Source organism: Macadamia integrifolia, unplaced genomic scaffold (assembly GCF_013358625.1).
Source record: "Macadamia integrifolia cultivar HAES 741 unplaced genomic scaffold, SCU_Mint_v3 scaffold_15A, whole genome shotgun sequence".
Lineage (NCBI taxonomy): Eukaryota > Viridiplantae > Streptophyta > Magnoliopsida > Proteales > Proteaceae > Macadamia > Macadamia integrifolia.
Genome location: NW_024870627.1, coordinates 322,766 through 337,650, shown reverse-complemented (window position 1 = coordinate 337,650; position 14,885 = coordinate 322,766). Strand labels below are relative to the sequence as shown.

Below are 14,885 nucleotides of genomic sequence, written 5' to 3'. Positions count from 1 at the left end.
TTTTTTTTTTTTTTTTTTTTTTTTTTTTTTTTTTTTTTTTTTTGATAGGTAGGGAGGGAAGTAGGTAACAGCTAGGAGACTCGAACTCGAGACCTCCTAGTGAGCATGGGTTTTATACACACCACAGCTCACCAACTGCACTAAGCAGTTGTTGTTATCTTAGTCCATTTCCATTGCCTTGGGGGAGCGGTGGACTAGTGGAGCACCCACTTGTAATTAATTGACTTCAGAAATTTACTTAAACAAGTAAGGTTTCCTCTTAAATTATATGGCTAATAATAACTAACAAATAATAATTAGTATGGTTCATGTCTCAAAACCCCTCCCCCAATCTACATCACCGACTAACCGACACCGACCTCCACCTGAGCTGGATGGATCTCACATCTCCTCCTCCGGACTTTCCTCTTTCTTGCCTTTCTTGTTTTTTTCTAATCAAAATTTATCCCTTTTCCGGTTATCCCTTTCTCAAATGATCACACCCCCTGCCTGGTCGTTTAGCCGAGAAAAATAGGGTAGGCCGTGGACAGCAGACCAAATTTCTTCTATGACAGATTTCCCCGACGGAGTGCGGAGATAATTGTTGCGTATCAGATTTTGACATGTTTAAGTCAGATTTGTTTGCAGACAGTAATTTTAGACAAAATAGGAGCTTGATCACTCAGTTGTCAGTATATGAATTTAGATTTGGCAGAATCTGTTCCCTAGATATTTGTTTGGTCCTTAAGGCTGGTTCGATTTTGATCCTTCTCGTCTAGTCTTAATTCCACGTGTCATGCTGACATTGGCAAATACAATTTTACTTAACACATCGTAATATGATATATAGTTGTATGGGGGCCGATAAGACTGCGGGGAATCAACATTCATATTGAAGGAGTACAAGATAAGGCTAGAAATTAAATTGAAGGGATTGGCCAGAAGCTACCGAAGGATTCTCCTGCTCAAGACCTTATCCACAAGAAGGAATCTGGATAGGGAAAACTAGCTTCTTCTTCTTTCATGGAACATACAGATCTAGGAACCGGGATCAGATTGATCGATTCATGGTTTTAAAAATTGGATCGAGGTCAACGAATCACCCTAATTTCATCGGTATCAATCGAGACTGATCCCGAGTCTTGAATCTTGATCCGATTTAGAGCTACCCAGATCAATCCCCCAGATTATGAACCTTAAGCCGGATTGGATAAATTTTAACCCAACCATGAATACAAGCGATCCAGATCAGGTTTTCAAGGTTTTTTCTTGCCGATTCATCTCAATTCAGATTGGAATCGGAAATCGTTTCCAATGTGAATTCAGAATCTCAGATTGATTGAATGGACACATCATTTCCAATCTTTATTTTGACCCGTTGAAGGCTCTGGTGTGATGAGTGAACTACCTTCTTCCCCATTGGAGTAGATGATTTTCGAGTAATATTTCTACTAATTACTCTGAAATTTCTCTCTCCCTTTCATTTCTGCATTCATTACTCAGGGACTGTTCATGGCATCACTTAGTAGCAGAAGCGAGTTAAGTTAACTTCGGAACTTCTAATAAAGAGAATGAAAGAACCAAACATATCCGTTTACATTTACAATGGGTCCAAGACCCAGTACATTGCATCAATAGATGAATCCCTTCTTTCTTTTCTTTCTAGATTTTGTAATTTATACACAATAGAAATTAAAAATCTGAATTGCAGCAGGCGCCTAACACACAGATTAATGGAGCACAAATTTTTGAATCACCAAAGAAGAGCTCTTTCCCGTAGGTTTAAAAAGAAGAGCTCTGTTTTCGTTTTGATCTTGGCTTCCGACTCTGTTTTCTGGCTTGAATCGAATCTCAAATTAGTTTTAATAGCTAAAAGAGATAGAGACGAAGCACAATTCTCTACCAGCACTGATCGGTCTCCCAAGTCCGGCGACTATAGCCGGAAAAGCCAGACATTGACGATGACGCTGACGCATATGAGGAGGCAGAAGAGGAAGGAGAAGTATAAAACCGTTGCCGACTGAAGAGATTGCGGTCGTATTCGGCGCGTTTCTCAGGATCGGAGAGCGTGGAATAAGCGGCGTAGATCTTCTTGAACTCATTGGTCGACGTATCCTTCCGATCCATCGCCACCACATCTGGATGACAAACGCGCGCCAATCTCCGATACGCGGATTTGATCTCCGGAAAAGTGGCGCCCATGGGTATACCCAAAACCTCATAAAGGGATGACGAAGAAGCCATATTCGAAGAGCAGAGATGCGGTGGTCTGGTCTTCTCTGCGGAGGAGTAAGTGGCAGCGATGCTAGGTGGACGGAATCTGACAGAAGCCGGAGCAGAAGGGAAGGGGAGCTTTTGGCCGAGGAAACTAATGGAAGGAGAAAGCACAGAAGAAGGTGAGGAAGACAAGGCTACCATTGGAAAGTGTGTTGCAGTAGTTGTGTACAGTTTGAGAGCTGTGGAGGGAGAGGGAGAGGGAGAGGAGGCTTTGTGCCTATTTATAGGGATAGGAAAAGGCGCGTCGGATCTCCGAATGAATTGGGAATGGAACTATGGAAGAGGTGGACTGGCGGAGACTAGACGGACAGGAAGTTAACTATGGTTAAACCAACGGTTGGGTATTGGGTTAAAAAGCTGAGTCATCATTATTTGACATTCTTATCCGCTTTGGTCTTATGCTGACTCAGCAAAAAAATCCTTAAAATTTTCATCTCTATCCATTTTCCCGTCCTATGCTGGACGAGAATCTGAGTCTGCCTTCTGTCCTGCCCAGCTTCACTCCTTCCTTCCCTAGTGGTCCCTGTCATGGTTTAAGAAATCGGAATTCGTCTCGGATCAAACAGTATTGATACTGATTTGATTTTGATAGGATCTGAATCAACCTGTATCGGATATAAAATATCCTTATTTATCATTGGAAAAATCGATTTATTACCTTATTATTTGACGTCTATACTGATTCATCAATCGGACAAGGTCAATTTTGATCTAATCTGACCAATTCAGGCCGATTCGATCCGATTTCTCAAATTACAAACCATGGTCTTTACTCCCCTCCTTAATCCCCTCGTGAGAGAGCTGATGCAGTGCTGTCTGTTCCTCTGTTCTGATTTCTGACACTTAAATCGTATGGATTCACATGTGGATTTCTGTCACCGACTCACCATAGGTCATTTGTCGGACATGGATAGCATTACCCTTTAAGCAAATGTTTTTTTTTTTTTTTTTTTTTTTTTAATAATTCCAGGTAGCTTCCAGCTCTTCTTTCAAACATTAATGATTGTTTGGAAAGGAACGAGTTTTCTCTGCCACGTAAAAAGCTGGCAAGAGATTTGGGTCATATGTTAAACGAGGTTTCCTATGCCACGCGGAAAACTGGAAAGAGATTTTTATATGACTCACATTGAACATTCCATTCATGGCCACTTGTATAATTCATTTATTAAAAGGTTTTTTATTTTTTTTTCTTAACAAGGATCTTCTCAAACTAATCTGATTTTACGATTCAAATCTAAGGATAAATCCTGTTTACATGTAGCAACATTGAACCCTTGTAATAGATGTTTGTTAATATGTGATGCCTTTAGATAAGCGGAGCTACACCCAAAGTGTCATAGAGTTACCATCATCCTTTCCTAGTAATTGAACTATGACAAAATTATATAAACAAAAGGTTTTTTTTAATTGTAATGCAGAGTTTTTAAAGTATTTCTAGAATTGGATAGTTGTTGTAGTTTGAAACGTCTTAACTATTTTATTTTATTTTATTTTTCTTTTTTAATCAAGATGTCTAGGCCAGCTTACATGCATCTTGATTAAGTCATTTTTTTGAAACCCAAGTCATTTTTTTTTTCCCTTTGGTTACTTCCACTCTTTGCATCATTTTCAATAATGGTTAAATGGCAGGGAATTCCTATTAATGAATAGAATCATTAAAACCATTATCATCATTACTAGTGCCACCAATAGTGGTGATTGCAGATCATCCACCATTGCAATTTTCTTCCCCCTCCTTTTTCCATTTCCTCCCTCCCTAGTCTATGGTTAAACCAAACCCCAAACAACGTAGGTAGAGAGAGTGAGAAGATACGTTAAAAGAAAAACGGAAAAGGGAAGAGGAGGGGGTGGGGGAAGATCTACATGTCGCATGTACGTATGCAATTTTCCATGTCCCACACCAAACCAATGAATGCAAGATATAGGAGAGGTTATTAGATTTGTGTATAAAAGACCACGAAAAAGAATGTTGCTAGACAATGTCCCCCTACTTAATGTCACATGAAGCAATGAAATGATCACTGGCTCTACCCTTCACCTTGGATGCCTATACATGTTTTTCAATTGCTCTCGCATTGGTGCAGAGCCATGCCATGTAGCCTTGCAAAACTCCTTTCCTAGAATGCCCATGTGATCAAGGAGAAAAGGTGTCAACAAGTGTGTAAAAAAAAAGTGTGAAAGGCTGCATGCAATCAGAAGTATGTACATTATTTTCCAAAGAAATATAATGTATAATATATTTCATAGTAAGGATAACTCCAACTCCTTAATTAGTAAGAGAGAGAGACAGAGAGAGAGAGAGAGATATTTGGGAAACTCAAGTCTTAATTTAGGTGGAGGGTCAAGCAATCTTCATCTCTCTAATCAGAGATAGGAAATGTCGCAGTCACCCCCAGCCTTAGCCTGCAATATGCGTGACGGAGTCGTGACGCGACGGATGGAGCATGAGCACCCATTGGACTTTCCTCAAAGAGTCACGGGTGCTCCAACATTGGATACCAATGGTACTAATTGCTCTCATAGACTGAGCCGACGAGTGTTGGTATCTGGTTAGTAGGACCCATTAGAAAGCATTATTCCGATCCCTTCCCTTCCTGGGGGGTTCATCTGTTACAGATAAGCTCCAGCTTAATCAACCTATCAAAATTCTGAAGCCTTAGCCACGGACTGTTGGACTTTCCATTTGGACTTATGGACTTTTGGACTTTTGAAATTTGAACCTTTTGAATGGTGCTTGACCCTAATCTATCCTGAACTTATGGACGTGAGAGTCTTAAGAGTGTTGATCAAGTTATTTTTGTACGGTCTGCTTCTTATGGATGAAATTTACCACAGGATTTTTCTTTGGGCAGATTTCATCTTTGTGGATCAGGTTATTTTTTTACGGTTTACTTATCATTGACGAAATTGACCATAGGATTTTTCTTTGGGTAGATTTCATCTTTGTGGATCAGGTTATTTTTTTACGATCTGCTTCTCACCGATGAAATTTACCACAGGATTTTTCTTTGGGTATATTTCATCTTTGTAGATCAGTCTCATACGAAAATGATTCTCATATGAAAACTTGATCCACTTTGAAAATCTTATAACCTTTACTCTTATGTAAACCAGTAAGCCTTTTCCCCAATGACCTGGTCATCTTTATAATTCGTTATGAAGCAAATGCTAACGTTTCAACTTTTAGGCTATGTTTGTTGTTAGGGAAACATTTTTTCTTTTCTATTCATTTCTTAACAACCAAACATAGCCTTAGGTTTTCGATCTATACATTAGAAATGAAATGAAGTAATATTAGCACAAAAATAAAAAAATCGTAAGACAACATAAATTGTTGTGGTAATTTCTTCACCACTGCATTGAGGTATGCACACGAGGGGGATATTAATAGGGATTTAGTTCATGGCATTGGTGTTGGTATCAGTCACCACCATCTATCAATCTCTTTACTGGTTCAATTGCCCACTCCCCCCCCCCCCCAAAAAAATTTTTTTTTTTTTTCTAGAGGGTCATAATCTGGTTAGAGATGAGTCACAATTTGGTTAAATAATGTATCTATTAACCTCCTCCCCCTATGGATAAGGTTGGGACCCCGGCCCCTAAGGTACATCTCGCTACTATGGGCTGCCATAACTATCAACAACAAATGTTGGGTAGAGAGACTGACTTGTGAATAAATGGGGCTTACCCCATGTGTATTTGTTCATTTTTAAGTGGCCAAAACCTGGAACAAGAGTTTCATTTAAGCTTTGAGAAGGAATGTGGAAGGATACAAGTTGGTATTCAGGAAGGTAAGAGAGGCAACGACTAGGTATCCCAAGTGTTGAAGGGCACAAGCTACTAAAACCTTTTAATTTGAATGAATTGTTGAAGTGAATAGTGGGTTGTACCCTTTACATCATGAAATTCCGGAAAACTTTCTTCTTCCTTTTTCTAAAGGTGTAATGCAAGTCACAATGTGTTAGCCCTATAAGTTGTGGCGTGATGCAGGGTCAATATCTTTAAGTTTGATCATTGACAAGGTTCAAAGAAAGGGTAGGCTAAAGATCCAGCTTTGAAAGAGTCTTAGAATCTCACTGTAGAGAAGGGAGCAAGCACCTCTTTATGTCGCCCCTCCCAAATGTAAGTCTTTCTAGAAGTGAGAACATTGATGCCCCACTTATAACCAGATCACTCCCCATCTTGATACAAAGTCAAAGCAGGAGGTAATACCTCGTGTGCATATGGGTAGTATGGTAGGGTTAATAGGTACATGGAAAGGAACTACGACGTCGAATAGGCTGCCCATCGGGTAATGAGAATTTTGTTATTGGGTACAAAGCGAGGTGTCAATCAGAAGTAAGCAACCGATACTTCTTGATGTCCCTGCCCACACTATCATTGGGCTCCGTGTAGGTGCAAGGACCACGCGACTAAGCAACAATCTCTTACCCTAGAAGTAATTGTATAACTAACTCAACAACAAATTAAATATGAAATCTTTTTTTTTTTTTTCCTATTAAATGATTAGATTTAATTATCTTATTGGTCAATTAATTAAACAAAATTTCTTAGTAATAATGATTATAAAACTTCTTTTTTTTTACTTCCATCTACTTTACTTCTGATGAAACAGGACCTTGCTGAAATTGGAATTTTTGTTAATTTTCAGTGTTCAATAACAAAAGGCTTTTACAGTCCAAAATAAAGATTTTTTTTTGGTTTTAAAATGCTTTTAAGCTTTACCATATGTCATGAGTGGCCAACACAAGAAGACCCATTTTTTTTCCATACCAAATTTATAAGATCCGACTATTTTCTTTAGGTTTTATTTGTTTTCGGGTAAACCCACAAAAAAGAGAAGAAAAAAGGTAGAATTAATTCATTAAAAAAAAAAAACAAAAATTTCAGGTAAATTAAGTAAGGTTAAAACAAAACAATAAACATAACCTTATCCTAACTAAATAGGTCGGCTATTGAAAATAATCGCGTCCTCAAAATGCACACGAGAGGGGAAGGGGGTGATGGCACTGGATCCACATGAAAATACCTCTATGGTAATTGTAGAGCAAGAGTTCAAAGTGGGTAATACTAAAAGGGGTCCTACTCCTACATATATGAAGAGACTGAACCACAAGTATTGTTTCAAAAATTGGATCAAATCAGTCAAAATCACCTAGATCATATCAATATCGGTGGAGACCGATCACGAGTTTTAAAACTTTGACCACAACCAGCCCGATGATAAAACCCTAGTGTCACTCCCTCCTATGAAACCAAGAGATGAAACTTGGAAAAATGTTGATGACAATGTAAGAAAATTAGAGGTGAAGGTGGAAAGCGATAAAGATCCGGATTCTCTCCATAGAGCCCATGGACCATAGAGTGATCCCACATCTGGGAGGGCCCTGGCACACATCTCGAGGTCAGCCCAGCTATGAGATCACTCTACGGTCCATGGGCTCTATGGAAAAAAATCCTAGCCAAGAAGGCATATCTTCAAGAAGACAAGGAAGGGTTCCTTCAAGATTAAAATGATGCTTCAGTTTGTATGGAATTAAGAGTTTCCACAATAATTTTCACACTTTTCTAAACTGTATTAAATTGGGTTTGCCATTACAAGTTCTGGTAATATAAGAAGCAATTAGTTTAATAATGAGTATGTCATCTCTAGCTAAAGTGGTAAGAATTCCCACAACATGAATGAAAATAGCATTTGCTATTGGAGGTGAGATGGATGCATTCCATAAACCATTGTGCATCAAATCATTAACAGTTCAGGTACAACTCCACTGATTAAAAAGTAGTGTGTTAATAGATATTCTCAATTTGATTCTTCTCACCACTGATCTGTTACATAAGTTAGGCATGATTTTATGTAACCAAGGTTTACTCCTAGGCACCCTTGGGCGACATGCGTGAATAATGCTATTATTAAAAAAAAAAAAAAAAACTACTATTATTACCTTTCCTTTCCAATTAAAGGATGAAAAATGGAAGAGAACCTGTTTGGAAATCTTGGCTCTTACTGGGGAGGGAGGGACCAAATCATTATTGATCTGGCTTAACCTTTTCAACTTCCAAAGGAAAACAAACCCAGAACACCTCTTTTTCTTGTCTTTCTTTTTGGTTAAGTTTTCAGAGAATCTCTCTCTCTCTCTCTCTCTCTCTCTCTCTCTCTTATATTTGAGATTATAATTGAACGCCTTATGCCAATTGGAAAGGAAAAGATAAGGAAGAAGTCTAATCCTTGGAGGGATTTTAATGCCACTTGGAAAAGAGAAGATAAGGAGGAGGATGACACGTCTACGACTTGGAAGATAACCACAATTCATTCACTCCTAAGTCTTAACTCTTAACCAGTAAGTGACGACATTGACTCAATTGATACACTTTTTCAAGTCTTCATCTCAACTTGCTTATATATAATCACTTCCTGAATCCCTTTTGAAATTTGTTTTTTATTATAATATATTTTCCTTCCATTGCAATGGCATCTGTTCACATCTGATGACTCATGATGTTTGAAAAGATAATTAACATAACCTTATGAGAATTCACAATTAAAAAAAAAAAAATCAAAATCAAATTCAAAAGAAGGGAATCAGTGAAGGGTTCAAATTTCAACCGTTAGTGCTTAGTTTGACATTGGCAGTTACTTGTGGTGTTGAAGTTGTTCTCTCGTAACTCTAGGGTTAATACTACTGTTACGTTGATTACATAATTGTATTTTCTTCGTTTTTGTAACACTGAAATTTGGACTAATAACTAATAGTTCAGGGTTGGTAGGAAAATTATGCAACTTTACCTCGAGAATGTTGAGAGACTGTTTTGACTGATTGACTATTAGGTCATAACATTCGTATCTTACTGCTGAACCTAACGCGCATCGATTACGCCTCTTTTCTTTTAGGTAAAAGGAATGGAGTGCAACAGAGGTGGGATTCATGGCAGAACTAGGTGCAAGGGACGAACTGCCCAATACAACTGGGCCAAAACTGGACGTACAGTTCCATCTATGTCATGTTTGGGGCTGGACTAAACAAGAACGAGGTGTGACACATATAATGAGGTCCAAATTCTGGGATGCATGACTACAGCCAAACCTGATCCATTGAGACCCCTAAATTCAACCATCTGTGGATGATGAAATGTTTGGGCACTTATGGGCTGTCAGGCTGATGAGTAACATAAAAAACAAAATGATGGGCTATAGCAAGTTCAGTTGAAGTTGTAATCAGGAGACCGGAAGAGCATGGGCTGTGCTGACCTTAGGCCCAACACAACCTGGATTTGTGTCCAATCTTCATAAACTGGGAAGAGGATGGCTTCAAGCCTACAACTTCTTTGTTGTTTGGGTGAGTGAGACTTTGTTCCATCAAATGGGTCTTTATTCTCACTTGTGGGTTCATTGGTCAACTATATAAGGTTCTGGAGGACAGTATTTTTTTTGTGCTATCATGGTGATACAAGTGATTTAATGTGTTCCGTTTATTAAAAAACTTCACATAAATTGTGAGTTTTGAAATGTCACGAGGAAACTTATCATGTGGATCAAGTGCCTTCATGGGAGCAGGAAATGTCACAAAGCACTCCATGTTCCCCACATTATAATGTTTAAATGGATCATGTGATGATTTAAAATGTCACGCTTACATAATTCGTTAGAAAGTTTTTCTTGTGAAACACCATTCTTTTTTTATTTTTTAAATTGTTTGGTTGGTTTTTTAGTTGATTTTACTTAGAAATACTAATTCATTTGAAAACCTAGTAAAGCTAAATGTGGTTCATCTATGAAATAAGGTAATTAACAAAACTCATATTTGACACACATAATCCTTTAGCCCTCATATAAATAGTCCATGTTAAGTGGTGATTCAAAAGAATCACAAAAATCAGGATAGGTAACCAAACAGTTTTCCAAATAATCTTAAAAATAATAGGATTCAACAGAAACACTCTCTATGGACTCATTGCCAAATCCGAAATAAAACTCTAACAAATTACGTAACCAAACACATATGTCACATAAAGAATATTTAATGATAGTCAAGTACATTCTTGGATTCTTGATACAATTTATTCACAAGATTTCCACCAAAATGAGTTGAAATTATCACATTGTCCTAAAGTCCGTAAGGATTTAGATACATAAAATCTTTTGTGAATAAATAAAATAAGTATAAGTTTTTACAACCAAAGCATGGGAATGGATAAATCCCCACAAGGAAGTAGCTATTTCCATGCATACAAGTTGGAAGAAAATACGGTGATAAAAATTCAGATGGGGAGATTATTTTAGCCCCCGAGTACATAATTTTTTTATCTATATTTTTGGATGCAATGCGTTATATTCTTATTGATTAAGATGCAACCATTGAAACTTAGAACTTTAGCCCAAAGGCAAGCTGTAATGAGCTTTGATTTATAGCTGAAAATTAACGAGCTAAAATTAACAAAGTTAAAGATTACATAAAGGCAATCGATGACCAATATGTGAGCTCTGATAAGGCAATGGAAAGTGAAAACCCAAGATATGATATGCCTATGAAGAATGGAGGCAATAAGGAACTTAATTGTTTCTTATGCAAGAAGAAGAGATACTTCAAAAAGGATTCCTCTCAATTCAAATGGTTGTTGGAGAAGAAAGGACTCCCCTCATCTACATGGGGAGGATAAAGGTAATGTCATTACCTAACGCTACTCTACCTATATTAGTAATTTGATATCCCTAATTCCATTCAAGATCGGATAACCCATTTTGACTCTTGTTATTCTTCCTATTGTCATTGGTGCTTTTGGCATTGTTTCCATGTTTTGAGATGGGTTTTGGTTTTAGGTCAAGAATACAAGAGCGGATCAACAACATAAGTTTATGACTTGTATATCTGATCGTACGATTAGACAAAAAAATTTGAGTCATATGGCATGATTGTAAATTATTTGTAAAATAATTTTAAATCTTATTTTTTATTAATTATTTTCAAAGGTTTTAGGAACTTTTGGAGTCTAATCGATGGATAAGATTACCAACATATGACCCAAAGGACTAAGGTGGTGAAAGTAATTAATTTCATGTGAATAGGTTTATTGTTTGGTATTATACAATGGAAGATTAAATCATAATAAAACTATAACTTGAGGGCTTAAATGTTATATCCTATTTTGGTGTTCTTATCTACAATCATAGTTATCTCAAAAACAAATATTCATTCAAACAAGAAAACTTAACAAACAGAAGGAGAGAAGAGAGACTATTTCCAACATAAGAAAATTTTCTCTCCCTTGGTATGTTACGGTGTTCTCTCTCTCCTGTTATGAGATTAGGGTATTGAACCTTATATTTTGAGAGAATTAAGCTACATTCTTACTCAACAATTGCTCTTGGGAGGTGTTTTTCTAGTCCTTATGATCTCTAGATTAATCAAATGTTGAAATCCATAGAAAAAATCTGTGTTTATTGATTAATATACCGCCAAGCAGTCTAGATTTGTGTCACTCTCTCTTTCCCCTTTCTATTTCATGACAAAGACAACCATGCCCATGTGTCCTACAGTACCATTGGTTTTGAAACCACTAGCTTTAGAAAAGCTAGGCTTGCCCAACCAGGGGGATGGGGTTCAAATTTTTTAGAAAGGCAGATCCAATAGATTCAACACCTCTCTCACGTTGCATTAGATGGGAACAAAGACTGTTGGCTGACAGGTTTAAATGTGAAAAGCGAATAAAGAATAATACTTTGACCTTAGACTGTTATAGAGATTGCAAATGTCCTATTATTTAAGTCAAGTTACAAATTTCAATACGGAAAGATGGAGATTGTTTTGGTCATCTAAGTAGTTCATTTTCCCATAACCCAATAAAAATAGATTCATTTAGTCAAGCCAACAAATCCCAAATCATTTGATCTTAATAAAGGAAACTGTGTAAAGATTTGGAAAAAGATATTCGTTTCATGTTTTTTCATTGGATTCTTTCTTTCCTTCTCTATGGTCGGAGCAACTCCCGGGCTCCCACTCCATAGGGATGTGTGCAGCTGCAGCGGCAGCTGCAGAAGCCTATGCATGTTCAGTCTGAGAGGGGTTAAAATTTGTTATTACAACCTAATCAAACAGCTGGAGATTTAAGAAATTTCTATCTAGGAATACCCAGTAAAGTCATGTTGAATCACATGACTCCTCTGAAACTATAGGTTCAAAATTAACCAAGTTAGAGATTTTCAGAACTGGGAACAGTCAAATAATGCATCACATTGACCCACAGTGTCAGTATGTTTGTGTTTGTGTGTTAGAGAGAGAGAGAGAGAGAGAGAGAGAGTATAAATCAAACACATGTGACCCTCATCAATCATCTAAATCAGAGCAGAAAAAGAGAGCAAGAGGATAATGATGGATCTGTACCTTAGGTCATGGGTAGTTATCCTTGCATTGACACTACTGTTTTCTATAGAGGCCACCCAATTAGGCCAAGCGAGAGTTCTTCCATTTCGACCAAAATCTTCAAACATGCATCCCCAAGCCAAGGAGGACTTGCAGGCAGGAATGATGAAGCAGCCCATGAAGCAGGTGAAAGAAAGCTTCCGGACTATACCTCCAAGCACATCAAATCCAATCCAGAACAAGTAATGTCCCTTCCTTTCATTTGTAAGTGTTTAGTTTTCTTCTCCAATGAAACAAGGCTAGGATTGGAAATGTGTTTATCATCATCTCTTTCCATGGATGCTAGGTCAAAGCCTCGTAGTAATGGCTGAAGGAGAAGGAAAACAACTAGTAGTAGCAGGTTTCTTCTACCACAAAACCAATCCCAACTTTCTGTGCTGCCAAGTGCGGAAGTGGCATCTTTTTGGCAGTCACTATAGTATTATACTTTGTAAGCTTTACTGTACCACAAACAAGGCATTCTTAAAATTATATACTTGTATTTTCTTATATAGAAATAAGGCAAAAAAAGGGACGGTCAAGAAGAAGCTATTTAAATTCCACAATCTGCTTTGTCCACACACACACACCGCAAGGATAAGTTCTTCAGTTAAGTGATTCTGTGACTAATGATTCTCAGGAGTGATTCCATCCATACCCTGAAGCCATACCAAATGCTTGAAAATTTTGCAAAAATAATAGTTGAGAAATTGTTCAACAACCCAAATTGGTTGAGCTAATAAGCAATCTTTGATACTTAGGCATATGCAAATCAATGTATAAATATGTAAATCAGAAAGTATGGAACGTGTCTCAACTCAAACCATTAGTGACCTCCATGAATGTAGACAGGAAGATCACATAATGAAACATCACTGGTATCTACTAAACCATACTTCAATTCGCCTTTATCTGGGTTAAACAATCCCCACCTCTAATTCAGTTCTCCAGAACTGCCGTATTAGATCATATCCTTACAGTTAATAATACGATGTCATGGGACTTGTTAGAAGAAATATTAGTTCAATTTTCATGGCCACATAGAAATTGTGACGCATTTGCTAGTATTTGGAATGCATCCGTTCAGGCCAGAGTACTAAGAAAAATTAGGGAAGTTAAAGGAAAAGACGCATACAAAGAAACAGATACCCAGATAGGAGAGAACAATGAAGGCCAAAGGGTTGATCACTTTCTGGGGTGGCACTCTTCAGGAGTAGCCACTTTTGGGCTTCCACTAGTGGAATTGGTCTTACATTACCTATCACCACATAGTACAGTACATACCTATCAGGCTATCACCATTCACCACCAGTGAGTACCTTACGTTAAACCACACATGGGTGTGAGCTATAAGAGAAGAAAAGGGGCCGGAAAGAAGCACCTTCATGTGAGCGGTAAAGACAGGAGAGTTGATCCTTTTACACTCCTCTCTTTTTACGTTCTCCATGCCTAGACACAGCACCCTGGTTTCAGGGGCTGTGAAAAGACATCCCCTCCACCCCCCCCCCAACCCACCCAAACCAGGGTCTCTGTCCAGGCATGAGGAACGCAGACGGGTATTCTCTCAATTATAGGATTGTTTTTGGGGCAATTTTTTGTGCTTGGAGGATCATGAAAAACCATCGATAGGATACAACCTAAGTAGACCAAAAGTCAGTCTGGTCAGATAGTGCGACTATACGCCAGTAACAGTGATATTTCCATGACAAATAATCAATCAAAACAAATATAAATAATTTAACCATGCATATATTTCAGACCTTTGGTAAGGAAAATCTGTGTCAAACAGGTATTCCCGTTCCTTGGTGAGTGGTAGATTGGTAGCAGCAATAGTTCCTAGCACTGATGACATCATTAGATGGATTCCATCTATAGTTCAATCAGTAATTACTCATTCAAATGGAGTTAAATGGCAGATGAGTTATATAAGCAAGATGCACAAAATGGGGCTCTAAACTATGCAAAAGTAAATGTAACTGAAAGATGTCATCTCTGTCCATAAAAGCATGCAAGTCGATATTCAATAGGACAAGCTGATAAAACAAACAATGTAAAATAGCATAGAACAACATTATCTGCACACAAAATCCTAACACAGCTTCAATCTGACCATAAAAAACTCAAACAGATTAACTGTTCAAGTCATCTATATCAGAATCAGAATATGTGTGTGTGTATGTACCAGAATATGTGTGTGTGTGTGTGTGTGGAAGGGCCTTACAAACTTTTTTT

General features: G+C 37.7%; 1 protein-coding gene across 1 annotated transcript; it reads right to left on the bottom strand.

Annotated features, from left to right (window-relative positions):
- Nucleotides 1-1,521: 1,521 nt before the first annotated feature.
- On the bottom strand, nucleotides 1,522-2,476 carry LOC122070950 (chaperone protein dnaJ 11, chloroplastic-like). The gene has a single exon (XM_042635198.1). The coding sequence runs from the start codon at nucleotides 2,395-2,397 to the stop codon at nucleotides 1,879-1,881; it is 519 nt and encodes a 172-aa protein (XP_042491132.1). The 5' UTR covers nucleotides 2,398-2,476; the 3' UTR covers nucleotides 1,522-1,878.
- Between the last annotated feature and the right edge of the window lie 12,409 nt (nucleotides 2,477-14,885).

What these genes read in the sequence shown, in the direction of transcription:
- LOC122070950 (XM_042635198.1), bottom strand. Translation starts at nt 2,397, where the DNA reads ATGGTAGCCTTGTCTTCCTCACCTTCTTCTGTGCTTTCTCCTTCCATT.